This window comes from Xiphophorus maculatus, chromosome 24 (assembly GCF_002775205.1).
Source record: "Xiphophorus maculatus strain JP 163 A chromosome 24, X_maculatus-5.0-male, whole genome shotgun sequence".
NCBI classification, from domain to species: domain Eukaryota; kingdom Metazoa; phylum Chordata; class Actinopteri; order Cyprinodontiformes; family Poeciliidae; genus Xiphophorus; species Xiphophorus maculatus.
Window position 1 is genome coordinate 5,162,139 of NC_036466.1, and position 26,094 is coordinate 5,188,232.

Consider the following 26,094-nt stretch of genomic DNA (forward strand, 5'->3'; position numbering starts at 1 on the left):
TGGTTGTTATTATTATACCTGTGGTTGGAAGGTAGTACCTTCTGATTAGAAGGTTTGCATACAGGCACAGCTATGGACACCCACCATGTTAAACAGATGGAAAATAAAAAGGTGAGCAAGAACACAAGAACAAGCTGGAAAAAAAACAAACTACTTTTCACTTCATGATGGGGATCAGGTGAACACATTGTTTGCTCAGTAATTATTGTTTTAGAGGAACCACCGTCACACGCAATTGTAGGTTTGAGGACTGTAATCTGGCTTTGTGTGTGCCTCATAACAGAATTGATTGAACCTGAACAGGAAGATCTCTTACTCTACAAAGTAGAGATGCTTTATATCTAAAGTTTAAAGTTTAATGTAAGGTCTAACACGCTATACTGTCACTTTTTGTCACCAAGCATATATGTCTATATTCTTCTTTTTTTTTAATTGTTATTAATGTATACTTCTATAATGGTTTTTGTCCATGGTCCTGACGTCAGATCGACGCACTGCGTCTCCGCTCCGTAATTGGCCCCCCGGCGCTCAGTAAGCACCACTAGGTAAAGTTGTCCGGAGTTTTCGGGCGGAGTCAAGAAAGCGTGGGGTTTATATATGGGAGTCCAGCGGCAACTTTGGCACCTCTATCCACTACTCTGAGGCTGGGTGGCAGACGGAGGGAGTCCGCCGGGGAACGAGCGACAGAGGAAAAGAAACGCAGGCAAAATGCCCTCCAATAAAGATGACGGCGGCTGGAAGGAGTTCCTGTGGAATTCAGAGAAGGGGGAGCTGCTGGGGCGAACCGGGGGAAGCTGGTGTGAGTATTGGTGCTGAATGGCCGCGTTTCTCTTCTCCCATCATCAGGCTGAATGCGAGCGCGTGCCGCGACGTGCCGCCACCTGTTTGATCCGCTGCGACGCTCCCCTGTTCACGTGCACGAGTTATTTCCGCTAGCTCCAAATGTTTTTATTTTTATTATAAAAAAAAATATATATATATATATTATATTATATATAATATAATATATTATGTTATAATATATATTATATATTATAATATATAATAAAAAATAATATTTTTATTATATATTATTTTTTATTATAACCAACAAGACAAGCGTGTCTTGTTGGTTAAGACACGCTTGTTCCTCCTTATTGTACAGGCGGGGAGCGCCGGCACCGAGCGTGTTGGTTGTTAGGGAAACGTCAACTTTTACGTTTTTAATACTCCCCCTGGAATGAGATGCCTAAGGGTTAAAACTGCATTCAACAGTCCAAGGTGACTCAAGGTGACGGGGGGCCTGGACGGAACCGAAGCGAGTAGTCGGTTTATGGATCTCTATCGGCGTCCTCCCCCTGATCGGGTGTCACCGGGACACAACCGAACTACCTCCCTGCGACCTTTCTGCGCTCCTTTCCCCTATCGCCGCCACTGCGCATGCGCTAGCCGCTTCTTAATGTCACAACGGGAACACCTGGCTAACATGACTGGGAGCGGGGAGTGCATGAGCCTCAGCTGGGGTCCGCATCATTTGCATCCCGCTTCCATCCTCTGGGAGGGGAGGGGTCATTTGTCCTTCTGAGGACACCTGAAAGTGCTGATGCAGGAGAGAAACCCGACATGCGCAGTGCTGTGGATTGAAGGTCTTTGGTCCCATTTGTGTCGTGCTGCACATAAATGAGAAGTTTCCCCCATATATTATGAGATGCTCTCGTTAGCTTTAAGTTTTAACTGCAGTTTTCAGCACTAGTACTGGCAAAAAAAATTTATGCAAAAACAGCCAAGATCAGAAAGCACACGTCTGCCGGTCACTGTTGGAAGTAATGTTCCACCGTGACCTGATGACCTTCCCTTCATGCAGCAAAAAGAGCTTGAGGCTGCTGATGGCTGGCTTGCCACAGCTTCATGTTCTCCTGCAGAACATGAAAGTGCTGCAGTGATGTCACTCTGCATCATCCAGTAGGAGAGTTATCAGTCGACTTGCCACATGCGCCTTTATTTCTCTTTTCGCAACTTTTCTCCCCCCCAGTTCCTCATGTTCCCAAGCGCATGTCCCTTCATAGAGTAAAGGAAGCTCAGAATGCCTCGTCAGGGTATTTTCAGAGCGCTTTCCTCTGCAGAACAGATGTGTTGGTGAGGGATCACGCTCCTCTTGTGTTGCTCCCTGAAAAGTGACCCTGAGCTCCATCTTTTTCTCTCCCGCAGTCAAAGTTGCGCTCTTCTATGTCATCTTCTTCGGCATCCTGGCGGGGATCTTCGTTGGCACCATCCAGGCCATGTTGATGACCTTGAGTGAGAACAAGCCCACCTGGCAGGACAGAGTTGCGCCCCCTGGTAAGAGTCGGCCACCCATGTTCTGCCCAAGCTGTAAGAAAATGGTGCCTGGGATGTTTTGCTGAGTCATGTAAAATTATAGCCTTATGGGAGGATCAGTTTGCTCCATTTCCGACTGAGTTTTTGTAATTTTATATCGATGCGGAGCTTACTCGCTGGATCGGACGACGTAGCTTTTATTAATCCTGCTGACATGAAAAGTTCTGGGAAAATAATGCATGGCGAAAATAATCTTTTGAGGAAACTAGTGTTAATCTGGGGAAGTGAGGATCCCAATGAAGCCTCTGTCTGTCTAGCATTTATTGACCTGAGCTCCTTCTGACCGTAATCAGCATTGTTGCATGTTGTTTCGTTTGGTAACCCTCGTCCCATCGAAGCCTCCCCAGAGGCCACTCTCTGCAGTGAGGTTGCCAAAGCAGGTTGGGCACACCTGAGGGCAACTGGGCCAGTCGGAGGCCAAGTGGCAGTCAGCTGCTGTTCAAAGAGAAAGTATTCCTCTTTGTGTTGAGATTTGGGGTGATCGAGTTTTTGATGGGTTCCTACAGAGTCTGGGAATTGAGACTGGTATTGTTTCAGGCCTTCATAGACGTGGAAAAAGATTTGAATCAATTTGTAAGCTGTCTTTTCGTGTCCTACATTAGCACTTAGCACAGTTAGTGCTAATTGCTTTAGCTCAGATTTCTATATCCACAATGTTGCATGGCAGAAAATGTTGAAAACTGAACTGCTCTTTTCGGCTTCCTGTTATCTGCTGAAGTTGGCAGCTCACTTCTTCTTCACTTCAGACATTGAGCTGTTCACGTCCATCACTTAAAACCTGGCACTAAACACTATGTGTTGGTTTTCATAGATGTTCCTTTCAGCCACTTCATTTGACAGAACACACTGCCACCTACTGACCAGCAGGTGTAACTCCAATCTATAGTCTATTTTCTTAGAGAGTACAGATTCTCAAAGAGTTCCCCTCCAGCTGCAACAACTTCTGCAACAAAGAGTGTTGAAGTTGTATGGGGTGTTTGCTTATCTGACGGCATTTTGTTTAGTTTCGGGCAGGTTTGAAGGTTCCGGCAGCAGCGTGTGGGAAGCTGCTGTCAGTAATAACTCTGCTTCTTTGGTGCCCCCTGCAGGCCTTTCACACACCCCACGTGTTGACAAAGCTGAGGTGTTCTTCAACGTGAGGGAGTCGGAGACCTACCTGCGTTACGTCAAAGCTATGAGGGACTTCATGAAACTTTACGATGACAACATTCAGACCAACAACATGTTGTTTGAGGACTGCGGTGGTAGGCTTCCTTTTATTCTTTGAAGGGATGTTCGAGAAGCGGGCAGAAAAATAAAACCGCTTCTATGTCCAACTGTCCCCTTCCACTGGCCCTTTCAGAACAACCCGCAGACTACAAGCATAGAGGTGACTTGGAGAGCGACATGGGTGGCGTTAAGGCTTGCAGGTTCCCCAAGACTCTGCTGGGTCCTTGCTCCGGCATTGAAGACAATGATTTTGGCTTCAAGGACGGCAAGCCATGCCTGATTGTGAAGCTCAACCGGATCGTCAACTTTCGTCCCAGGGTACTTCTGCTCTCACTACTTCTATGTTTTATGTCCTACTTCCACATTTCCTTCTGGGTCCTTTATATCTTCCTTAGTCATTTCCTTTCTACCTTATATTTGCTGCCATTTTCCTTTTATCTCCTACCTTTTTTCTTTTCATCCTTCCTTTCTTCCTTTATCTTTCCTTCTTGTATTGTTCAAGTTCTTTCTTAATTGTAACTTTTTCCCACATGTCCAACCACTCCCCCTTCTGTCCTGCCGTCTTTGCTTCTTTCACGTTAAGACGTCTATGATTTGTCTTTTTTAGCCTCCCAGCAACAATGACAGCATTCCTGAAGAGGCAAAGCCCAAAGTCCAGGCCAACATCATCCCTCTCTACTGCACTAACAAGGTATCAAATCCTTTTTAACTTCTTTCTTTCTTTCTTTCTTTCTTTCTTATAAACACCCTTTTCCCTCCTTTTTTCCTCCAAATCAATGCATTTCTTTTTTCCCCACATCCTAGAGGGAGGAGGATGCTGATAAAATCGGGGAGATCAAATATTACGGAATAGGCGAGGGCTTCCCTCTGCAGTATTACCCCTACTACGGCAAGCGCCATCATCCCCAATACCTCCAGCCACTGGTGGCGCTGCAGTTCACCAACCTGACCCGGAACACTGAACTGCGCATCGAGTGCAAAGTGTTTGGAGAAAACCTCTACTACAACGAGAAGGACCGCTACCAGGGACGCTTTGACATCAAGATCCAGGTTGACTCATGACCGTCCGGAATATAGCACCCTCCATCTCTCCCCACACGTCCCTTTAAACGGTACCGCACATGCGAAGGGATGGGTCGACCCTCACTAGTCTTAAACTGATGAAAGGAAATGCTTGTTGGGGCGTTGTGGTAATCAGCCTTCATTACTAGCTTCTGCACCTCTTTCTAGCCTTTAGACTTAAATTTAGAGAAGAAATTAGCAGTAGGGCCAATAAGCGTCTAGTTATTCCAATGTAAATGAGTTTCCCACAAGCCATGGGACGTCACTGAAGAGTGTAATTCATCCAGTCTGTCCCCTCTACATATTGTTCCCTTGTGGTGGTTTTGGAGAGAGCAGGACTTGGTGAATCTGGTCCCTCTAAAATGCACCTTCCCTCTATGCATCTGGAGCAGCTCTTGGTGTGCCTGAAACTAAAGCACACTTTTATTAACGCCATGATTTCAAACGGGCGGTTCACTCTTCTGATCTATGTAAGGAAAGCTGCGGTCCAGGGAGCCTCTTCCCCTTTGTGTCTTTTATCTCTGATCATGAGATGCTTTAATCTATTTTTCCTCTTGTGGGTTTTACTGCTGGGGTTCAAACCTTTTTTTTTTTTTGTTTATTTGCCTTGAATGTAGACTTGCGTGTCCAGGCTGTTAGACACTTTAGCCTGCTGTCGGGGCAATGGTGCTGACTTGTTTTTAACATTTCTTGTTTCTTTTTTTGATTTTTTTGTTCTGCTGGATTTCAAACAGCATCGTGGCGTAACTCTGAATGTGCGAGTCATTTAAACATGGTGGGAACATTTTTATATTTATGCAGATGTACATTTTTGTTTCCTTGCAGAATCTTTTAAATGTATAAAGGCAATACCAAAGTGAGTTGGAGAAGGAATGCTGTACTCCTTTCTAAGAAGGTCATCATGTTAAGTGCTAAAGTCCATGTCTTGCCTTGCAACCTTTCAACGGTTAACTTCTGGTTATGGATGTAGTTGGAAGTAAACTAAACTAGTAGCAGGCGTATCGAACTCCATTCATTTCAGAAAACGCTAACTAACTCTGCCCAATGCTGGTACCCGAAATACTCCATAGGATCTCATGTTGATGTTAAATGCTCAACCTGATGTTTAGCAAGCCTTTCATCAGTTCACCCACCTTTATTTCATCAGAAATGGAGACAAATAAAGTATAGTGAACCTTTGTCCTGTGTTTCATTTGATGTCTGTCAAAGTCTTCCATGTACAGATAGAGCTTTGCTGTTCGCCCATTGAACAGGTTCACTTCATTTGACACTGTTTCCTACTGAGCAGCCGGGGTAAACTCGCAATTCAATTCAGTTTCTCCCAAGTTCTTTAAGAACAAAACAGGCCAATTTTGATGTAGAAATGTACAGACGTTCAATCCGAACTCTATAGCAACGGTTAAATTTATCGTTCCATCTAGGAAGTGTCCTGAGGAAACCCGGTCAGCTGCATCAAGACGCTAACTTCTAAAGGAATCTCTGATGCTGAACATAAATGTGGCGACATTAGATGGGGAAAACTCGCCTGTTGCAGGAAGAAACCTCCAGCAAAACCAGAACTGGTCTTGTTGTTGGCAGCCATCTTGGCTCACCTGACTGGGTTTAAGAGGAAGCATACACAAAAAACACAGAAATGATGATCCAGGAGTACTTTCTATGTTAAAATAAAGGTGAAGAGTTGACGGTAAGAAATGGTTAAAACTAGAGAACACACTGCTAGTCACAGAACTGGCCCCTTTAATTAGGTTGTCTTGGAAAGAAACAGTCAAGTGTATTCTAGTGAAACATAATATTCATAAGACAAAGAATCGTTGTTATTGCAAAAGGGAAGGGGGAGGACTTCCTGTTCCTGGAAAGGCTTAACAAGCTCTTTAAAGGAATCGAGTATTTGTTGTTGGGTTGTCCACTAGAATGGACACCCAAAGGGATGTGGAATGGTTTCTATTTAAAGAGAGAGAGCGTTGTCTTTGCTGGACCTGCTGCTGGTGCTCATTTCGGGGGAAATAAGCGAACTGTAACTGGAAATTCTTGTAAGACCTAAAAACCTGTGTTTTGGGGTCTAACGTTTCCTTAATCTAATAATTCCTTTATCGTTTCAGTAATATTTGGAGTTCTTCAATGTGAACCCAAACTGCTTGTGGGGAAGGAGATGATTGTTTCAAGACGATCAACAAAACTTTACGAAAAAGACATTATCACAAGGTCTGAGACTAAATCTGACTAAATATTTTCTGTTTTGTGTCATTTGGGTGACCAATCTTATTATTTTGACCTTTTTTTCCCTAAATGCCAGAATAGTGGGGAAATTTCCCTTTAAACTGTCTGACTTTGGGTCTCCTAAGCCACTTTGTAGCTGACGTCAGGCAGTAGAAGAGAGAATTTCGGCCTCTTCTCAGTTGTTTAAGAACAATGATGAAATATGACGATCAAAATGCTTTGAAAAGAATCTCTTGAAGACACGTTGGGCCTGTTTTCTCCCTCTGCAGAGGATTTGATCCTCCTCACACATGAATGAATGAACCTAATAGACCTGAGAGGGAGGGGGATCGTGGGGTCTCAAGTGACTCAAGGATTTCTGTAACTGTGAAAGTCATTCTGCTTTGGCTGTGCAGGCAGGTGGAGGCTGTGGGATTCAGTTGCAGATGCATGTCTCTGTAATTATAGGAGGGAGCTGCTGCAGGCCAGCTAACACCAGGGATGTTGTTTCAGGGTTTCACCTTACCCCGAGCCCAAAGCCTGCAGAGCCAGCAGCTTGCTTAATGCATCGCATTCTTCCTGCCTCTCTGCCCCCAGGCAGGGGTTAATTTCCACTGCTATTAGCTCAATGATCTTAAGATCTTAAGACCAATCTTGGAAGTGTAGCAGTTCTTCCTTTGCAGTGGGTGGCGATGAAGGAAGCTGTTTGGGTTTCTGGGTGTGAGGATCCGCTGTCCACTGCGACGCGGTGGAGCGCCGACCTTCACCGCACAGAGGTCACACTGGCGGGTTTCTGGCTGGAGCAGTTTCCTGGGATTTTGTCAGTTCATACAGAACCATGGACCAGACAGCCGGGCAAACTAATGACCAAATATGAAAAATAGCAGCTAAAAAAAAAAATCCAACAATATAATTTTTTGACGGCTTCATATTAGAGCTGGTTTCTCCAAATTAAACGACCCGGTCTCCAACTGAATGTCTTCAACCCCTTCATGACAACCAGTAGATCTTTCTGCTGTTATGACCAACCAGCAGCCGCCTCCCGAATCTGCTGGAAGCCGCTGCCTGCTTCCTCTGCCTGCCACCAGGTGGCACTATGCTGTTAAATTTTCCAACACGATGGAGGACTTTTTTTTTCTTCTTCTCTTTTTTTGTTCAGAATGTTTCAACCTGCATCACATTGGATACATTCCCTGCATGAATGTCAGGTTGAGGTTATCCATGACATATTAATGCAATTCAGCCTTTGATTAGGCCACTACTGAGTGGCTTCATTTCTGTTTACTACTGGTCTGTCAGTCGGTGATGTTGCTCCTATAATCGCCTGGATCCTTCACTGGCCTCTCAGTAACGCTGGAACATCTTCTAGCCATCAGGTGTTTGATGGGGACAAAACGTTCCCATGGCGACGCTGACAGAGCTCAGGCTGTAATGGAGTTAATTGGCGAGGCACAACACTGTCAGCAGTTCGTTAGCACATCAGCAGGCCTGGGAATTAATTGTGACTTCCCTGTTTGATCAGCTTTTCCCGTCCTACTGAAGTTTTCACTGACGTACAGGAGCAGCCAAGGGGTTTAGTTCACACAGCCGAGCCCACCCACCCGGCTGGTATTAATGCACATGTGGGAGATGATGAGCTCTGGGTGGGAGTCTCAGAAAATTAATCACCCCGGAGACCAACTGGAACGAATCCCTGAGACAGAAATATGAAAACAACTGTGATACGTACTCATCATAATTCTGAATAAATGGATGGTTGATTTTTTTTTATATTTTGGGGGGTTTTTTTCAACTGTTACATCAAAACCCACAGGTCATTCTGTTTCCCTGGTGTTGCTCAGGGCTCCGTCTACGGTCTGTTTACTTTCAGTAAGTTCGTTTTATCATTTGAGACAAGAAATAACCAAATTTGCTAACAAACCGGTTCGTTGCCCAATTTTTCATTTTGGTTTAAAAAGAAAAATGAAAATGCTGGGGGGTTTAATTTAAAAACGAACTGCCTGAATGTACACGGCCTGTCAGGACTCTGGCAGCAGCATTTTAGACAGCGTTGCAGTACTCCAACCCACTGAAAAGAAAACCATCCCGCAGCTTTTCTTGTTTCCTGTTTCGACAGGAAACCCTTTATCATTTCAGTGATTTGAGAATTTTGTAGAAGAGATTGATTTGGCACAATTTGGAAAGAGACCGCGACATAACGAAACGTGGGAAAAGTGATGCTCTGTCCATTTGCTTTTGAAGGAAACTGAAGTGGGAGTGAACTGGAAGAAGGCAACAGGAAACGCCTAGAATCTGAGACAGCAACCCTGTTCTCCCATTGTCCTTGTTGTCCTGGTGTTGACCCCCTCAGCTGATAGCCAGGCAGGCAAAGGGAAACAGGAGGCGATCATTTTAGATCAGCTGAGGATACCAGGATTGTCCCACTCCTCTTTGAGCTGCAGGTGGAGTCGTGATGTTTTGCTTTAGCTCTCCACTCTAAGAGGATTTGCTCAGACTGGAGGGGATAGAAATAAGGAAGGAGCTCAGACTGCATAAAGTCCTGTTAGTGTTGCAGTTAGTGCTTTAAAAATACTATCAGTAAACATAAATAGCAGTTTGCTATGTGATTCATAGCTGAATGAGGACATAGTGCAACGGCTAAAAGTAATGCAGGGTGAAATTGAAATGCATTCCTGTTCAAGTACTGGCCTTTTCCATTAACCTATCAGGAGGGTCCAAAGCCATGACATCATCATTTGGGTTTTCCTTCACTGTTTAAAGAGATAGTAAGCATTCTGTATGTAAACCTCTGACTTTAAAGACGTTAATAAATAAATCTCTGCTATATTTTTTCCGTCACTTTTTGTAGCATCTAGCTAATAGAAATAATTTTTCTGATTCTAACTGACCTAAAGCGAGGAGTTTGGTTTGATTTAACTTCAGTGAGAAAAAGAGGTGTGTGTGTCTGTTTTTAATTTTTTTTTTTTAACATATGTAAACATTTGGCTCCAAATAGATATAGTGGCACGTGTCACCTCAAGGCACTTTACTAAAAATATATATATACATACATTTCAATCATACAAACAGATTCCAAGCCAAGTTTCATCTCAACGTGCACGAAAGCAATAGAAAACTTTTCCAGCTTGTTAGAAGCTGAGCTAGTAAATTAGAAAAGAAAATTCTGCGCCCCATTTGTGCTGCCGCCCTGGGCAGCTGCCTTTATGGCCCAAATCAAAAGCCACTACTGGTCATGGGCTCATTTTTATTTTTTATTTTTTTACATCACAGAATCATTTTAATGCTCAGAGATTAGTGGTGTCACTGAACTGATGTCTTCTGACTGAGAAAGAGAGTCAATGACTCTAAAACGATGTTTAAGATCCATCAGTCCGTCAGGATTCAACGACCTGGGCGAGGTTCGCAGCTGAGGGAGGAGAAATGTCTCGCTCCCTTCCTCCTCCTCCTCTTCTCACCTCCTGCTGGGAGGTGTCACTACGATAAGGATTGCCTCCACAAGCAGAGGACGAACTCCGCAGAGCGAGGAGACGACTTCGTTCACTGAGCTGCGCTTCCTCCCTGGTGACGTGTTATTTTCTGGAGGAGAGTGTTGCTCTGTTGGGTGTGAAACAGCAGGATGGAGTTTAATCAGAGCTCACCCTGAACACAGACGCTCCTCATCATCATCATCATCATCTTCTTCGTCATCATCTTTCTCATCATCGTCATCATTTACACTCAGGTAAATTTCAACTGCTGAGGTGGTTCAAGTGAAGAAAACTGCTCGAGTCCGAGGCTTAGCGAGTCACGTTGGTCTGGAAATCTAATTTTAGTTTCTGTAATCTGGGAGAAAAGGATTTCAGCGAACTCGCACTGGAGAGGCTTAATGAGCTAATGTGAAAAACACAAACCAATTCTGGCTTTATTTATAATTCAGACACGTCGTCCGCTCGTTCAGTTTGCAGACAGGAGATAAATGGTTTCTAATGTAAGAGCTGAAGTTTGTGCCTGAATTAACGATAAAAACGCTGGATGATCACGGCGTCGGTCTGCAGTCCTGCTGGACCTGCGTAACACTGATGATCTTTAAAACAAACAGACTCCCTATATACATGACACTGAATCTTTGTTTTTCTCTCGGACATTAAATCAGACAAAACCTTTCAACCTAAGTAGGATTAACAAAGTAACTATACTTCTGAGGGTTACATTATCAGTACACTTACACCAGGTACTATCTCAGTTGTCTGTGGCACGAGTCAGAAGTACCATTATTATTTCCTAAAATAGCAAAAGTAACCAGTCAAGCCAGAGATTTTGGTGCCTATTTTTGGAAAAGCATGTTTACTATGAGGCATTGACTCATGATTAATATTTCTGTCATGTGTTGTCGTAGCACCTGTGTGCCAGACTGACTGTCCTGTGTTACAGGATGGAGCCCCAGCAGCAGGCAGTAGGAACAGGACTTCTGTCCAGGTGAGAGCAGATAAAGCCTCACTAAACAGTGGATTATGGGGTTCCATGTGTGCCAAAAAAATATGTTTGTGTGTCTGTAGCAAATGATGAGATACTCTATTGTACTTAGATATTGCAATTTCTGTTAGTGTCATTTATGAAAAAATATGTATACGTTTCTATAATGAGTCCTCAAAGTTGATCTGAAGCTGTTGGGTGCTAAAATCTGCAAATCCTTGAGACCACCTCTAAAAATGCTTATAATTGCCATTTTAATAGTTCAAACACCAAATATACATGAATATGCATTAATACAGAGGAAGATGTCTTGGCACTAACATCCACAGTCTTCCTTATATTGGCAGTACAGCCAATCACTGTAGTCACTGAGAGACCCAATCCCACAACATTGCATATTTTATTTTATCCCAACTTGCAACAAGACAAGAAACAAGAACTCACGCTTTAAAAAGCGCCACAGCTTTCTTAACCTGCAGATAAAGACGACTACTTTCGGGAGGCTTGTTTGACAGTCTCAGGCGAGACTCGCTATTTTTCTAACCAGCAAATCATTTTTTTGGTTCGCTTCTCAAAGGCTTTCAAACATGACGCGCTTTGGAAGGAGCAGCGTTGGTCCTGGAGAGTCCGGCCTCAGCAACCAGAGGACAGATCGGTGAGCTGTGGATAACCACGCAGTTCCTCATATCTAGCTTAGCATCTAGCCTGATGCTTCTCTCTCTGTCTGCTGGGGGACTTTATCAAAATGAATGAACTTCTCCATTTGTTCCTGTTGCAGGGAGAAACGGTGGTCCCTAGCTGCGCAAAATACAAACAACTCCAACAACAACGATGGGTAAGTCACAAATTGTCTCATAAATTTATGTCAGATGAGCTGACATAAACGCCTCTGTATAAAACCTTTTACTTCATACTGTTCTGACAAACTGCCAGCAAGCCACTCCCCTCTGCCAAACCCCTCTACTGCATCTTTCTTCTCTGATGGAGTGATGAGAACCAGGTGGATTCAATCTCCTACCAATCAGAGTGCAGGTACTTAAGGGGTGACTGACCTGTCACTCCTGGTTTTGAAGTGCCACAGCATGAACACAAACAATCCTGGTAGCACGTAAATTGAAACTGTGCAAAAGTTTCTAAAAAACTGTGCAGGGCAGCCGGTAGGCTTACAATACTGTTGCTCATAAACATGGACTTGGATTGATTGTTTGAGAGTTAATATTATTGAAAAGAAAAAGTAGGCTGTGAAGAGCATAAAGCCCAGTTGAAGTCAGCAGATGGTTATACTGTCCTTCTGCCAATGCTTCATTTCAAACCTTGAATCAGAAAGTCTGCATAACAGTGACGGGTTGTGGAGTTGACCATGAACACGTCCACAGCCCAAAGTTCAGGACAATGAATAAGACTACATCTGCTTTCAGTTCTTGGTTTTACGGATGCACCAAGAGTTTCTAAGGTAGACTTGTTTTTTTTAAAAAAACATTTTCCCTTTCCAAATTCTAGAAAATCTGTTGTTCAGTTTAGTACGCATGGTAAGTCTGGAATCATGAAGCCGGGAAAAAGATCTCAAAACGCATCGCATGAAGCCCCAATCTAAAGAAATTCAAAAACAAATCAGACACAGTCGTCAATAACTGTGTGTGTATGAAGTGTTGAAAAGCCATTTTTAGGACTTTGGTACTTTCTGGACTTTGGTACTCCAGGAATATACGATGGGAAACATGAAACTGTGGCGAACCTTCCAATGAGCGATACTGTCATAAAAAAAAAGTAATTGTTAACGGCCCGATCAATGGTTAGTGTCCAGTCCACCAAAGTTACCTTCAGGCAGTGGTTCTCAAAGATTTTCTGGGCCCCATATGGATTACAATAAAAATTCACCCCCAAAAAAGAAAATCAGTTGGGCACACACATTGTTCAACCAGACATAAACCTATACACATATTTTGTTTTCAAACTCCACTGAAGTTCATTTCACACTTCAGGTCGCAACAAAACACACTGCAAACCATCTTTACAGTGAAACACGTTTGTGTAACTGTTTTTTTATTTTATTTATCCATACTGCTTCCCGTGCCCCCCTGCAGCGCCCCACACTTTGGGAACCACTGCCCTAAGAGCTCATCAGGACTTCATGTAGGAGGTTGGAGAAGAACGTAGAACAACATAAAAAGCTCTGCAGGCCTCAAATGTTCATGATTCTACAGCAGAGACGGGCACTGCAAACCAGCTGAAGTCAAGAAGGAGATTTTGTTGTCAATAGACACTAAACATTTGTTTTTTTTAAAGTGCACATGGTGTGGATGTGTTCTTATGAAATACATATCATAAACTAAAACGTGGCTTTTCATTGGCTCTGTGTGCAATTGATCTATATAACATATCCGTTTCATATTTTGAATTGATGAGATGAATCATGTGAAATATGCACATGTGTCACTGTAACAACAAAAAGTATTCACTTTACTGGTCATAATGTTGTGCCTGATTTGTATTCAGAACCACCAGTCTATTGATCTGTGATATTCCTTACTGACACGTTCCCCTAATCTGGCTTTTTAAAAAATTGTTTTTTTAGGAAAAAGGATGAAAAGAAGGAGGAAAAGAAGGATGAGAAAAAGGATGAGAAGAAAGATGATAAGAAGGACGCAAAGAAGGATGAAAAGAAAGATGACAAAAAGGATGATAAAAAAGAGCCACCGTAAGTACCTTAATCAGTTTCTTGAATTTGAGTGGTACACCGACGTCCTCATGGGAAGTTAAAGACATTTACCGTATGTCTACTGATGCTCTATTTGTCATAATTTTGTTATAAAGTCAAGCTCTGTGGTTGTGGTAATGAATAGTACACTGTCCTCACTAATGAAGCTGTTGTCTACTCACCGTGGCCTATCAACCAGGAAGGAGGTGTGGATCATGGACCCTGCTACCGATACGTACTACAACTGGCTGTGCACAGTCTCGGTGCCGGTCTTCTACAACCTGATGTTTCTTGTGGCAAGGTTTGGGTTTCCGTAACTTTCTAAATCCATTTCATGTATCACTTTATTTTCATTCACTACTGTCGACTTTTTCTTGACGACTTTGCCTCCATGTAGGGCATGTTTTAACGAACTCCAAAATGCTAACTCAACACTGTGGATGGCTTTGGACTACATATCAGATGCTATCTACTATGTAGACACCTTTGTGAGAGCCAGGACTGGTAAGCAAAGGCAGAGTTATTTCTTTCAGCTTTTGTCACAGACGGTTCACTTCCTAAAGCTTGCAATGTTCCAACAGGTTTCTTGGAGCAAGGACTGCTTGTGAAGGATGAAAAGGTGCTAAAAGAAAAGTACACAAAGACCCTGCAGTTTAAGTTAGATATGATGTCCATCGTTCCTACTGACTTTGTGTTTCTTTATATTGGAATCAACAACCCAGAGTGGAGGTTCAACCGTCTCTTTAGGTCAGCTCGACTCTTTGAGTTCTTTGACCGGACGGAAACTCGAACTAACTTTCCAAACATCTTTCGAATTGCAAATCTGGTACTTTACATTATCATCATCATTCACTGGAACGCTTGTCTCTACTTTGCTGTCTCCAAGACTCTTGGTTTTGGTACAGACACATGGGTATATCCTAACATAAGCAATCCTGACTATGCTCGTCTGACCAGACAGTACATCTACTGTTTTTACTGGTCCACCCTTACCTTGACAACCATTGGAGAGACCCCACCTCCAGTCAGGGACATAGAGTACTTTTTTGTTGTAGCCGACTTTCTCACTGGGGTTTTGATCTTTGCAACAATTGTAGGCAATGTTGGTGCCATGATTTCCAACATGAATGCTGCGCGCGTGGAGTTTCAGGCCAAGATTGACTCAATCAAGCAGTACATGCAATTTCGGAAGGTCACGAAAGATCTGGAGGCAAGGGTGGTGAAGTGGTTTGACTACTTGTGGACAGAGGGGAAGTCCTGTGACGAGAAACTGGTACTAAAGAATCTGCCTGACAAGCTTAAGGCTGAGATAGCCATCAACGTCCACCTGGAGACTCTGAGAAAAGTGCGTATCTTTCAAGACTGTGAAGCAGGTTTACTTGTGGAGTTGGTTCTGAAGCTTCAACCTCAGGTCTTCAGCCCTGGTGACTACATCTGTAAAAAAGGGGACATTGGCAGGGAAATGTACATAATCAAAGAAGGAAAGCTAGCCGTTGTGGCAGATGATGGGGTGACGCAATTTGTTGTCCTCAGTGATGGGGCATATTTTGGAGAAATCAGCATCCTTGGAATAAAGGGCAGCAAAGCAGGAAACCGGAGAACCGCCAACATCCGAAGTGTTGGCTACTCAGATTTGTTTGCACTATCCAAAGATGATCTAATGGAGGCTCTCATTGAATATCCTGATGCTAAATATGCTCTGGAGGACAAGGGAAGGGCCATTTTGATGAAGGATAATCTCATAGATGAGTCGCTGGTAGCTGCTGTTGATGCCAAGGATTTGGAGGATAAAGTCAACCGGATTGAAGGCAGTGTGGACGTCATGACGATCAAACTTCGAAAGCTCACAAATCAATATGAATCCTCTCAGCGTAAACTCAATCAGCGGCTCGCTAACTTGTCAAATGAGGTCAAAAGCCTCAGAGATGATGAGTGATGTTTGCTGGGAAATTAGTCTACAAAGAGATAGCGAAGGCTTGTCGTCTTTGGCACTGTAGAGCTTTTATACTCACTAAATGAAACAGTTGGACAGTGTTTCTACTCACTATCCCCATACAAAATATACTAAAATAAAAAAGGCTGCCTTTAAAGTTCTCCATTGTGTCTTTCCAGTTGGGCTCATAAGGATGAGCCTGGTGAGGTCTACAGGCACTGAACACAAAAGCAATGCTAACAGAACCATGCTAAATATCACCCAACCTGTTATGACTTCAAAGTTTAAACAAAAAAACTGTAATGATGACAATAAGAACATGATGATTTTCTACCTAAAATGGTCAGAAGAGAACAAGAGATTCAGATACAATGAAGAGATGAATCCATAATGAATGTGTAACTCTATACTACTCAGTTGTAGTGGCCTTAATGTGACTTTTTAATTCTTACTTGATACTGCCACCTAGTGGGGTTTTAATTAAGGCCATCAGATTAAAGTAGCCATCATATTTTGCTGATGTTCTTTGGAGTATAAATGGAGACTGTGTGGGATCATCCCAGGAACAACCAAGGGATGAAGTTTCTGGAACTCCACTGCCATAACCTACAGTGAAACCACCAGAACAGAGCGCACCAACCAAAAACAGGGTTCCACATTGAAAATCCAAATGTCTTACAATGAGATGAGACCCGATGTCTGTTTAGAAGAGTCCAGGTCACGCATTCATATCTCAGGACACACTGAGTACCCATATGTTGCCGGCAGAGGCATCAATTTGTGAGGATGCACAATGTTACTGAAATATTGAAGGTCAACATTGCTCAGCTTTATGCAAGATCCATGCAATTAGCTCAAAATTATCCCTTACCTATCAGATTTAGAGACAAACTCCTTGGAGTTAAAATCATCTGGAATTGAAATTTACTAGTGGCATGAGTAATTTCAGGTTGGTTTTGGAAAGAATATGCAGACTAACATTAAGACTCTGGAAATGTCTTCCCAGAGTGCAAATCTCAAATTTTATGGACTAATCTTCAAATCCAGGTCCTGAAAAACTATTTTTGGTGCTCCACCAATACTGCCAAAATAAAATGGTCCAGATTCCTGGAAACAGCTCCAGACATGTTATGAGGCAGAACCTGCTGGGGACCATGTTAGTGGGTTTATGTATGAATTAGAGAACACCTTTTAAAACTGAAGAACTGGAAAAGTAAAGATGGACAATGTTTGACGACAAAATGATGGGCATTTGTACGGTTATGATACACGATGGTTGTCAGGTCCTCTTACTAATTGGTAAAATATAACAAGATCTTTTTTGTAGTTCCTTTTATTGTTTCTGCCTGGTCTGTATGCAAACAAAATGACATTTACATTCATAGTAATTTCTTTAATGGTTCATAAGGAAGTGGCTCATATAGTTTGTTTAGATGATGCATTTCTCACAGCATACATCAGAGAGATCCAAATACAATCGGAACACCTTGCCCAGATGAACTGCTAGGAAAGTCACCATGGAGCTTTGCCTGAGACTAAGTGACTTGTGGATTTTTCTGACAGGTCAGCAAACCTTTAGTAGGGTTCTTCTACTCATGGTGGTGCTTGTGTCCCATAGCAAGGAGCAAGGATGGCGTTGAGCCGTCCCACCGCCGACTACAGTCCAAGCACTAAAGACCAGAGAAGCCAAACTGTTGAGATCTATTGGTAGCTTCTTGACTCTGTCTGTGCAGAAGGTTCCAGATAAGCTGCTGCAGTGCGAGCCTCCTAAGTGTTCAACGTTAAAACCAAATGTGGATGAAACAAACGGGAGTTTTTACCTGACAAACGGTTAGCAAATGTATTGAGACGGAACCAGATATTTACATACACCACAGCTTGAAACATCCAACCTTTTCATTTCCTGTCTGACGTTAAAGCAGACAAAGCTGTTGTAGGGCCATCAGGATTACCTAAATTATTTCTATTTGCTAAATATAAGATGTTTATTATTTACATACACTAAGATTCCTGTATCTTTAAGCTATTTGGGGTATAGTGCAGATGAAGCTTCTGATGTATTTTAACGCAAGATCTCAAACTGATTCCTTGTGTGACGTCGTCGCAAATTAAAGAACTCAGCCAAGAAATGAAAACTGTGAACCTAAACAAGTCTGGTTCATGTTTGAGATACCTGTAGGTACCACACAGCTGCTAAAACTGTTACATGCAACTACAAACAGCATGGGAGTGTCTCGACATGTCACAGTGGAAGACGACGGGTTCCGTTTCCCACAGATGAACGGGTTCTGGTGTGAAATGTGTGACTCGACACCAGAACAACAGCTAAAACTGAAACGAGTCCTGCATCAAGATGGCCTGAAACGCTGCTCAGCAATGAAGAAGCCTCAACTGAAAAACCAAAGCGTAAAGCCAGATTACGGTTTGTAACGACGCTCCCAAAGGGACTCATTTTTGGGGCTGTCCCAAAAAAATGAAATTCCCCAAAATGTCATTTTTGAAGAAGCTAAAACTGATGAAATTACAGTCTGTGTTTTGTAGTGTCCATAACATCCTGACCTCAGAAAATGAGTGATCAGAGCTGAAAAGGTGGGTAATGGAGCTCTACTAAACCAGTTATGAGGAGCTAACTGCTATGAGAAGTTAATGGAACAAAACCTTCATCTGACTTGAGCTTAAAGGACAATTATACCAAATCCCGAGGCAACGGAAGAAAACTTGCACATTTGAAGAACGTTTCCCTACTCTGATATTAACCAAACAAAAATCTTTTTTGTGATCCCAACCAGCCTAAACAGGTTGTTTAGCTTGATTCATCGTCACAAAAAAGCTAAAGCAGGTTGTGTTTTATACACAGCATTTGTAAATATCTGGTTTCCCTGGTAGGTTGGCACATGGAGAACATCCTCTTTAGTCTACATGTGTAGATGTTGCACAATATGGCGCTGCAGTTTCTACTGCACTCATATATATATAAACACTGTGTTTATTTGGAATTGTCAACACAGGAAGACAAGGAAATGAAAATCTCCAAACAATCATGGTGACCTGTGGCCAAGAAAGAAACAAAAAAAAAAAAAACATTCTGAAAATGTCTAAGTGCACTTTACACAGCTCTGATCTGATAAAGATTTGATTCTAACCTGTGGTGTAACCCCTTCCCACCAAACCCCCACCCAGAGCAAGAACAAATGCCCAGAAACAAACTTGAACTTTAATTTAGATGATGTGCCATTTTGGACCAAAGGACAGTAAATTTCCCAATGCTTACCTTGATCTGAATTGTGTTTAAGCAACAGTAGAGTGGAATGGTCAGTGAAGCTTTAGTGGGGAACCTTCAATCATCTGTTAGACCAGGTTATCTTAACATTGACTGGACTCTATCCCCCTTTCCCCAGATTAGGGAAGCTAACAGGCAGCCATGAGATAACCCACTGAAACGTAAAAATAAATAAGGAAAACTATCCTCTCTGTACATGGAAAACCCAAAAGGAGGCTGCGACACATTCACATACTGTGGATGTGGGAGTGGGAAGTTCAGGAGGCCTCTGTGCTTACACTGACTGATGGAAGATGATGCAGGCACAGCAGCAAAACTACTAGAGTGCTCAGCTGGAACCGTTTGTCCTCTCGTTCTCCTCCTGGTCCGTGTTCTGTCGCCGTTTGGATTGTGTCTGATAAAGCAGGGGGCGGGACGGGGCGGGGCGGGGGTTCATGGGCTTTCAGAGAAGGAGTCTGTTAGTAGTGGGGGCTCAGAGCATGCCAAACCCTTTGGCATAGGTGATGGCTTTCAGCAGTCTCTCTCTCAGCTTGTCCATGTTGCTGTATTCTGGCAGCAGCAGCACGTTAAAGCAGGTGTGGGATGTTGGTAACCTGCAGACAGGAAAACAAGATGACAGGAAGTTCAGGGAAAACGAAAAACTAAAGAAGAATAAAGGAAGGACAGAAAAATAAGAGTTTACTAGGCAAATGCGCCTCCTACTGGTGGTGTTACGACAGTAATATTTGAAGCTCAATACTGATCCTAAGAAAAATATTTGACACCATTTTCAAAACAATGGCAACATTTTTGTAGGGTTCTTTGTAGTAAAGAGCAAAAATATAATTAAATGCAATGAGTAGGAAACAATTCAGCCCTTGTTTAGAAAGATATATCATTTAAAAATGTCATTTTGACAAAACTGTTAACAGTTTAAGTGTCTATGTTAAATAATGTTAATAACTGGACAGTATTATTTTCATAAATTTACCCCTTACTCTACAGTCTCTGTTCCTATATATTTTTTTAAATGAGTTTACTACCTCTAACTAGCAGCTGGTTAAACTGAACCTCCTCACTGTGGGACATTAAAGGATACTTTTCTTTAGGAAGCATGTGCCTTTGAGTCGTTTATGCAATTATTTTTGTGTGTGTTTGAATTTGCCTGTTAATGAATTTACAAGCCCTAACTTTGTTTTAATGGTAATTTAGCAGAATATTTTCTTAAGGCTGACTGAGAATGTGAGGCTCAGTCAGCCTCACATTCTGACTCAGCGAGACAGGAAGCTCTCCTTCTGACCTGGGGAACCTTGTGTGACTGACCGGTGGCCTATTGGAGCAGGACGGTTGTCGTGGTGACACCTCACCTGTCTGTGTCTGGGCCGTTCTTGGCTATGATCATCTTCAGCTTGCCGAGCCCGCCCACAGGCGCTCTGTCAGTACCGGTGGTGAACTGCAGGAAGAGGCGCTTCTGCTCCTCGCTGAAAGAATGCAACGTCTCCCAGAATTCCCTGCAGGAGACAAATCCCACAGTCAGAACAGAAGCTGTCATCACAGCATGGAGTCAACCGCTGGAGGAAAAACTCTTCACCTGCTGTTTCTTATCACATTCTGCATGTTTATGGTTTAAGTTCTCTTAACCAAATGTAGTGGAAAAACTACAGAATCTCCAGCTTATAGTCACTAAACCTCTAGGTTTACATCAGAAGAGGAAGGAGGGAGTAAGAGAGGAAGGAAGAAAGCAAGGGAGGAAAAAGAGCGAATGAGGAAGGAAAAGGGGAATGGAAAAAAAGCAAATAAAAAAGCAAGAAGGAAGGTACAGAAAAAGAAAAAAGGGAAGGAAGGAAAGAAAAAAATTAAAGGAAAGGAAAAGTTAAGAAAAGAACAGTGAAAAAAGGAAAGACGGGGAACAAATTGGGTTATGGTGAAAAGAAGGAAAAGTGAAGGAAGCAAGCACAAAAGGAAGGGAAGTACAGACACAAGGAAGAAAGTATATATAACAGACAGACCACATCTTTAACACACAATAATAATGCAGACCTAGAGAAAAAAGTTGCTTTCTTACTTAATAATTCGAGAGTCTTTGTTATAACCGCCGTCGTACTCTGTTGTTTCCTCAAGAGCTTGAAAATCCAGGTTCTGAATGAGAGAGAGAGGAACTCAAACCCAGGTTCCCAGACACAACCAAAACTCCAGATTCCTGACGGATGTTTCCGGATCTCACCCTGCTGCCGCAGATCAGGAGCTCGATCTCCTCTGGTCTGAACAGGTACTTTAGCGGCGACTCGTTGGTGACCATGTGGAAGCCTCTCCTGAACGCTTTGAACTGTTTCTCAACGCTTTTGTTTAAAATATATTCAGAATACAGAGCTACAAAGTCCTGTGGAAACACACGTCATCAGCAGATGGCAGAAAGTGTTGCAGTGAAGAAGAAGGGTGGCATCAGTTTGGCTCACCTTTCGGTTTTCATTCGTCACTGGAATCTTGTCCCCATTTTCCCTCAAATCGTACATGAGTCTGTTACCAAACGGGTCCGTCTGGGAGATCTGGAAGGTGATCATCATGTCCTCCTCCACATTGCCCTCGTACTCCACCAGCTCCTTCAAACTCTGGTACAAAACCTTTCAAAACACAACTGAATGTCAGCAAAAACCTTCAACTCATCGACTGCTGCTTGAACCGATCCTGAAGTGAAGCTCACCGGATTAGCATCAGCCAAGTCCCTGAAGGTTCCTTTCTTGCCCATCAGCTTCCTGTAGACGACCATGGGAAAGTGCACGTCCAGGATGCAGTTGTTATAGATGGCCAGGCCGAGGACGATGCCGATCAGCGTGTACTGGCCTTCGTTTTCAAACGACGACGAGTTGAACCAGAACAGCCTGGTGTGTTCATCGTACGTGAACATGCCTGAATGAAGAAAAAAACAGAACCATGACCGTGGAAGAGAAGCATCCTCTTTTGAGCGAGAAGAATCCTGTGGAATTAGTCCAAGTCCGTTCATACAGTCAGGGTAGCATGTGGGTGACACGTTGAGCACTTGTTGGGATTTCTTACCAATATCAGGATTGAAGATCTCCTCCACTACCAGCTGGAAGAACTCTTTGGACACTCCTCCTTCATCAACGCCTTGTTCGCCTTCGAACTCCACATACAGTTGCTTCTTCAGGTCGGCAGGATTCTCCATTGCTATCATTTCCAGCTGCAAGAACAACAAAAACAACCTGGTATGACTACACCTCATCGATTGCGGGAGCCAGCAAACGTCGGCATTGTCCACACGTACCCTGACCAGAGCGTCATCAATGATGTGATCTCGGCGCACTTTGAGCCTCAGGTAGGGGTTGAGCTGCTGGCCCTGCACCAGGCTGTAGAGCACCGTGATCCTCCGCTCGCTGTACATGCGGATGCGGTTGTCGTAGTACAGGCCCAGGTTCTTGGTGACGGCGTTCAGGACGAAGGGGCAGGTCATGAAGGAGAACTTGTTTTCTGTCTCCACCTTAAAGAAAGTGTAGTCTTTGTCCATTTCCAGCACTTCGTTCAAAGGCTCGTTCACAAACTCCTCAAAGGGAATGAGCGGCCGCCTGCAGTCGTTGGTGCGGACTCCCAGCTCTGTCTCCAGAGGGTCCACTCGAGGGCCTTTTTTGTTCCGCCGTTCCTCGCCCAGCAACTCCTGCAAGGTGAGCTCGCTGGACTCTGGGATGGGCTCCTCGTCCTCGTCTTCGTTGTTCTCCGTGTCCAGGTCGCCTCCGAGCACGTTTGCATAGTAAACAATCTTCAAGCACTTGGTGGCCGCCACGACCGCATCGTCGTCGTTGACCAGGTTGCGGCTGCTGAACTCGTTGCTGATCACCTTGAAGGTGATGAGCTGCTGGAAGGTTTCCATCATCCGGCGGATCTGTTCGGCGCTGTAGTGGGACCACAGGCGAGTCAGCTTGGCCTGGGCGGCCAGGGGGAGTTTGCTCATGGCTTTGCAGAATTGCGGCAGAGCGATCTCCAGGTATTCTGGACTGTGCAGGTTGTTGTTCTCCATCACTATAACGAACAGGTTCAGATAGTTGGGGTCTCTTGAATACACATTGTGGTATGTCAGGTCACACTCGACATTAGGTGAGAGGTAGACGAGTGCATTCAAGAAAGCGGCCTCTATCTTCTCGTTGGAGAGCAGGCGCTCATACACCCGCCGCACGGCTTCGATGTCCACCGAAACCTCATCCGGGGCCAACTTCTGGACGTCGTTTTCTCCTGAGGAGCATTCGCCGAGCCGTGACGATGAGGAGGTGGGGGAGTCTTCCTCCATGGCTGTGGCAGAGCACGCAGCCGCCTCCTTTTCATCTTCATCCTTGTCCTCGTCTTTTTCTTGGAGGGACTTTAGCTCCTCCTTTGTGTGAGGTTTGGATCTCCGGAAGCTCTGCACCAGGCCTTCGGCGCTGGAGAATACCCGACCTATTACCCGGATCAGAGGAGAGTAATCCTCCTTCTCTCCACAGATGCCCAAGATCTCGTACACCTTCTCCTCTGTCAGGTAATTTATATCTGCGTACAGAGACAAATGTTTCATGAAGAGAAAAGGCAAAACGCCATCTTAGCAAACGTTCCGTATGTCTTGAATGGACCCACCTTTGAAATTGTCTCTAACAGCGTGGACATCTTTATGGTTCAGCTTCCTGTTACTGCAGGCCGAGTTGCTGTGAGCGCTGCTCTCCGGGTACGTGGACGCCGTGCCTTTCTTCGAAGGGTGTGGGTCACATAGTTTGGCGTTGACCTTGTAGAGCTCGAGAGCTTTGACTGCCGCCGCGTTGTTGTCCATGCGGCTGAATCCCGCTGATGAGGCACACCAGGAGTTGGAGCAAGACTCATTCCCACAGCCCTCCGTTAACTGGTGGTAATAGCGCTCTATTAGATGTTTGGCAGCGGCACGCTTCCTGTGTTCAGAAGACAGAAACGGACCAATGAGCACAAACCAATGAGGAGGATGACGATAGTAGAGGTTATTTTCAAGGCTCCAGACCAAACTTGAGAGAGAAGTATAAATAATATGATCTTGATATATTTGATTGGCATTTTTTGAATGCAATAAGTGGAAGGTTGGAAGACCCAGCCATGAAGGGCTTAAAGTAAAAAAAATAAATAAATAAAAAAACCTGAGACCGAAACTTTTTTGTAGTGGCGGTGATAGAAAGATACTGAGTGTGTGGATTGTTGTCTTTAGTACAGTTAACCAGTTCACACTGGTGTACTTAATACAAGTAATGAGCGAAGGATAGGAGGGCTTTGTAAAGATGAACTAACAGTTCTGTGAGAGAATGAATTCTTGCTGGTTGCTAGGAGATCAAGTACTAATTTCAGACAATAACATACTAATTAATAATTAAAAATCATACAATGGGATTGTCTGGATATGTTTTTTTACATTTTGTTTCACAGTTCAGGTGTCCCTATGATGAATTTTACAGACTTCTTCATTCTTTGGAAGAGGAAAAGCTTGAAAAATCAGTGGTGTGTCAAATATTTACCCTATTGTAACTGTTAAAACAAGACCAGACAGAAAATGGTCAGACAGGATGCCTAAAGCCTATCAGTAACATTTCTACAGATAATACCAAACCATCAAGTTCTGACCCAAAACCAAAAGGACAGTTTGATTATTTTTTTTTTTTAGTAATGTCCTAGGGTCTGATAAAACTATAACTGAAGTGTTTGGTTTTAATGACCTTCCTTACATCTAGAGGAAAAAGGGGGGAAGCTTTCAAGCCTCAACACACAGTCCCAACTGTGAAGTAAGGTGGTGGCAGCATCATGCTGCAGAGGTGTCTGGTCTCTTTTTTAACATCACAAAAACCTGACATAACACCTGAGCTTCAGGTGTTATGTCAGGTTCAGGTGACATATTAGGTCTTCGGTGAGCAACCATGTCCTGAAATTGGTGTTTCTGAATGGAGGAATGGAAATGGAATGAATGAAAATGCGTAACTACAGATATTTTACTTACATTCGGCTTGCTTCTGGGTTTTCTATGTCAGGCTCCTCTTGTTCTCTAATTAAAAGGAGAAAACAAAGATTCAAAGTCAAGACTTGACTGACTCATCTGAGCTGTTCTGATGCAGAGCCACAATGTAAACCTCCTAAGAAAAAAGAGGAACCACACTTGGTCTTGTCGCCTACTGAATTGTGTGTACAGCAGCACATTTTTGCTGATATATCACCGTAGTGCCACGATTAATACGTGGTAACTGCTGTGTTGTAGAAAATCTCGCAGCCATTGTCAGAGAAGTCAGTCAGACAAATGTCACGGACAGATTCTCTCTGACGCTGACCCAGCAGGCTAAGATAGCAAACCTATCAAGGCTTCCTCGCTCCAGCTGCATTGTGTGCAGAATTCCTAAAGCGAATAACTTTACAATACATATTTCTTATCCAACAACCAAAGCTGGGGGAGAACAGCAGCTGCAGATGGTCTGCAGCCACACAGCAACTAGCAGCAACAGCTAACTAGCTGGCAGGCTAGCTATTGATCGGTTCGCTCCTCCCCGGCAGCCCCGGCTCCCTCCTCTCGGCTTCCTCACCTAGCAGCTCCTCTGGCGGGGCTGGTCTCGGCCTGTGGTGTCGCACACTCACAGTCCTCCTTCTCGTCGGAATTCATACGAGACTTTATCCTCACTTGTTTGTTATCTGCTGCTGTTTGGGAGTGTCTCGGCCTTCCGCAGGCGGCGTAGAAGTCGGCGAACGCGGCGGTTTTAAGCCCACTAAAGAGGCGGTAGAGCTGTGTGTGTACCGGGCTTCATTTACGGCCTTCTTCCTGCAGGTTCTATCCTTTGCTTGAGAGCCGCAGCCATGTTGACTTCACCCGTTAGCCAGTATCCCACAATGCTCCGCGCGGCAGCTTCAAGACCTGCTGGCCTGGATCACAACTCCAGGGACTGGACTCAACCT

At 43.8% G+C, this 26,094-nt stretch overlaps 3 protein-coding genes across 3 annotated transcripts; 2 read left to right on the forward strand and 1 right to left on the reverse strand.

The window, feature by feature from the left end:
• Window positions 1-596: 596 nt before the first annotated feature.
• LOC102231613 (sodium/potassium-transporting ATPase subunit beta-233-like) lies at window positions 597-5,805 on the forward strand. Its single transcript, XM_005807816.2, has 6 exons — window positions 597-799; window positions 2,188-2,316; window positions 3,444-3,599; window positions 3,698-3,882; window positions 4,172-4,255; window positions 4,369-5,805. The coding sequence occupies exons 1-6, from the start codon at window positions 709-711 to the stop codon at window positions 4,624-4,626; spliced, it is 903 nt and encodes a 300-aa protein (XP_005807873.1). The 5' UTR covers window positions 597-708; the 3' UTR covers window positions 4,627-5,805.
• A 4,551-nt stretch (window positions 5,806-10,356) lies between these two features.
• On the forward strand, window positions 10,357-16,018 carry LOC102236010 (cyclic nucleotide-gated channel cone photoreceptor subunit alpha-like). Its single transcript, XM_023329604.1, has 8 exons — window positions 10,357-10,543; window positions 11,233-11,277; window positions 11,852-11,929; window positions 12,053-12,109; window positions 13,850-13,972; window positions 14,172-14,273; window positions 14,370-14,476; window positions 14,554-16,018. The coding sequence occupies exons 2-8, from the start codon at window positions 11,234-11,236 to the stop codon at window positions 15,906-15,908; spliced, it is 1,866 nt and encodes a 621-aa protein (XP_023185372.1). The 5' UTR covers window positions 10,357-10,543; window position 11,233; the 3' UTR covers window positions 15,909-16,018.
• A 1,202-nt stretch (window positions 16,019-17,220) lies between these two features.
• Window positions 17,221-26,036, reverse strand: LOC102231350 (ubiquitin-protein ligase E3A-like). The gene is made up of 11 exons (XM_005807815.2): window positions 25,728-26,036; window positions 25,154-25,198; window positions 23,782-24,086; window positions 22,448-23,697; window positions 22,219-22,363; window positions 21,866-22,071; window positions 21,621-21,785; window positions 21,389-21,544; window positions 21,230-21,303; window positions 20,532-20,675; window positions 17,221-19,778 (listed from the first exon to the last, which is right to left on the reverse strand). The coding sequence occupies exons 1-11, from the start codon at window positions 25,802-25,804 to the stop codon at window positions 19,658-19,660; spliced, it is 2,688 nt and encodes an 895-aa protein (XP_005807872.1). The 5' UTR covers window positions 25,805-26,036; the 3' UTR covers window positions 17,221-19,657.
• Between the last annotated feature and the right edge of the window lie 58 nt (window positions 26,037-26,094).

What these genes read in the sequence shown, in the direction of transcription:
- LOC102231350 (XM_005807815.2), bottom strand. Translation starts at nt 25,804, where the DNA reads ATGAATTCCGACGAGAAGGAGGACTGTGAGTGTGCGACACCACAGGCC. An exon ending in AACCCAGAAGCAAGCCGAAT is followed by an intron (nt 24,087 to 25,153) that starts GTAAGTAAAATA and finishes TTCTGAACACAG; the next exon opens with GAAGCGTGCCGCTGCCAAAC. An exon ending in AACGGCCCAGACACAGACAG is followed by an intron (nt 19,779 to 20,531) that starts GTGAGGTGTCAC and finishes TCCTGTCTGCAG; the next exon opens with GTTACCAACATCCCACACCT.
- LOC102236010 (XM_023329604.1), top strand. Translation starts at nt 11,234, where the DNA reads ATGGAGCCCCAGCAGCAGGCAGTAGGAACAGGACTTCTGTCCAG. An exon ending in GGAACAGGACTTCTGTCCAG is followed by an intron (nt 11,278 to 11,851) that starts GTGAGAGCAGAT and finishes CGCTTCTCAAAG; the next exon opens with GCTTTCAAACATGACGCGCT. An exon ending in AACTCCAACAACAACGATGG is followed by an intron (nt 12,110 to 13,849) that starts GTAAGTCACAAA and finishes TTGTTTTTTTAG; the next exon opens with GAAAAAGGATGAAAAGAAGG.
- LOC102231613 (XM_005807816.2), top strand. Translation starts at nt 709, where the DNA reads ATGCCCTCCAATAAAGATGACGGCGGCTGGAAGGAGTTCCTGTGGAAT. An exon ending in GCGAACCGGGGGAAGCTGGT is followed by an intron (nt 800 to 2,187) that starts GTGAGTATTGGT and finishes TCTCTCCCGCAG; the next exon opens with TCAAAGTTGCGCTCTTCTAT. An exon ending in TCGTCAACTTTCGTCCCAGG is followed by an intron (nt 3,883 to 4,171) that starts GTACTTCTGCTC and finishes TGTCTTTTTTAG; the next exon opens with CCTCCCAGCAACAATGACAG.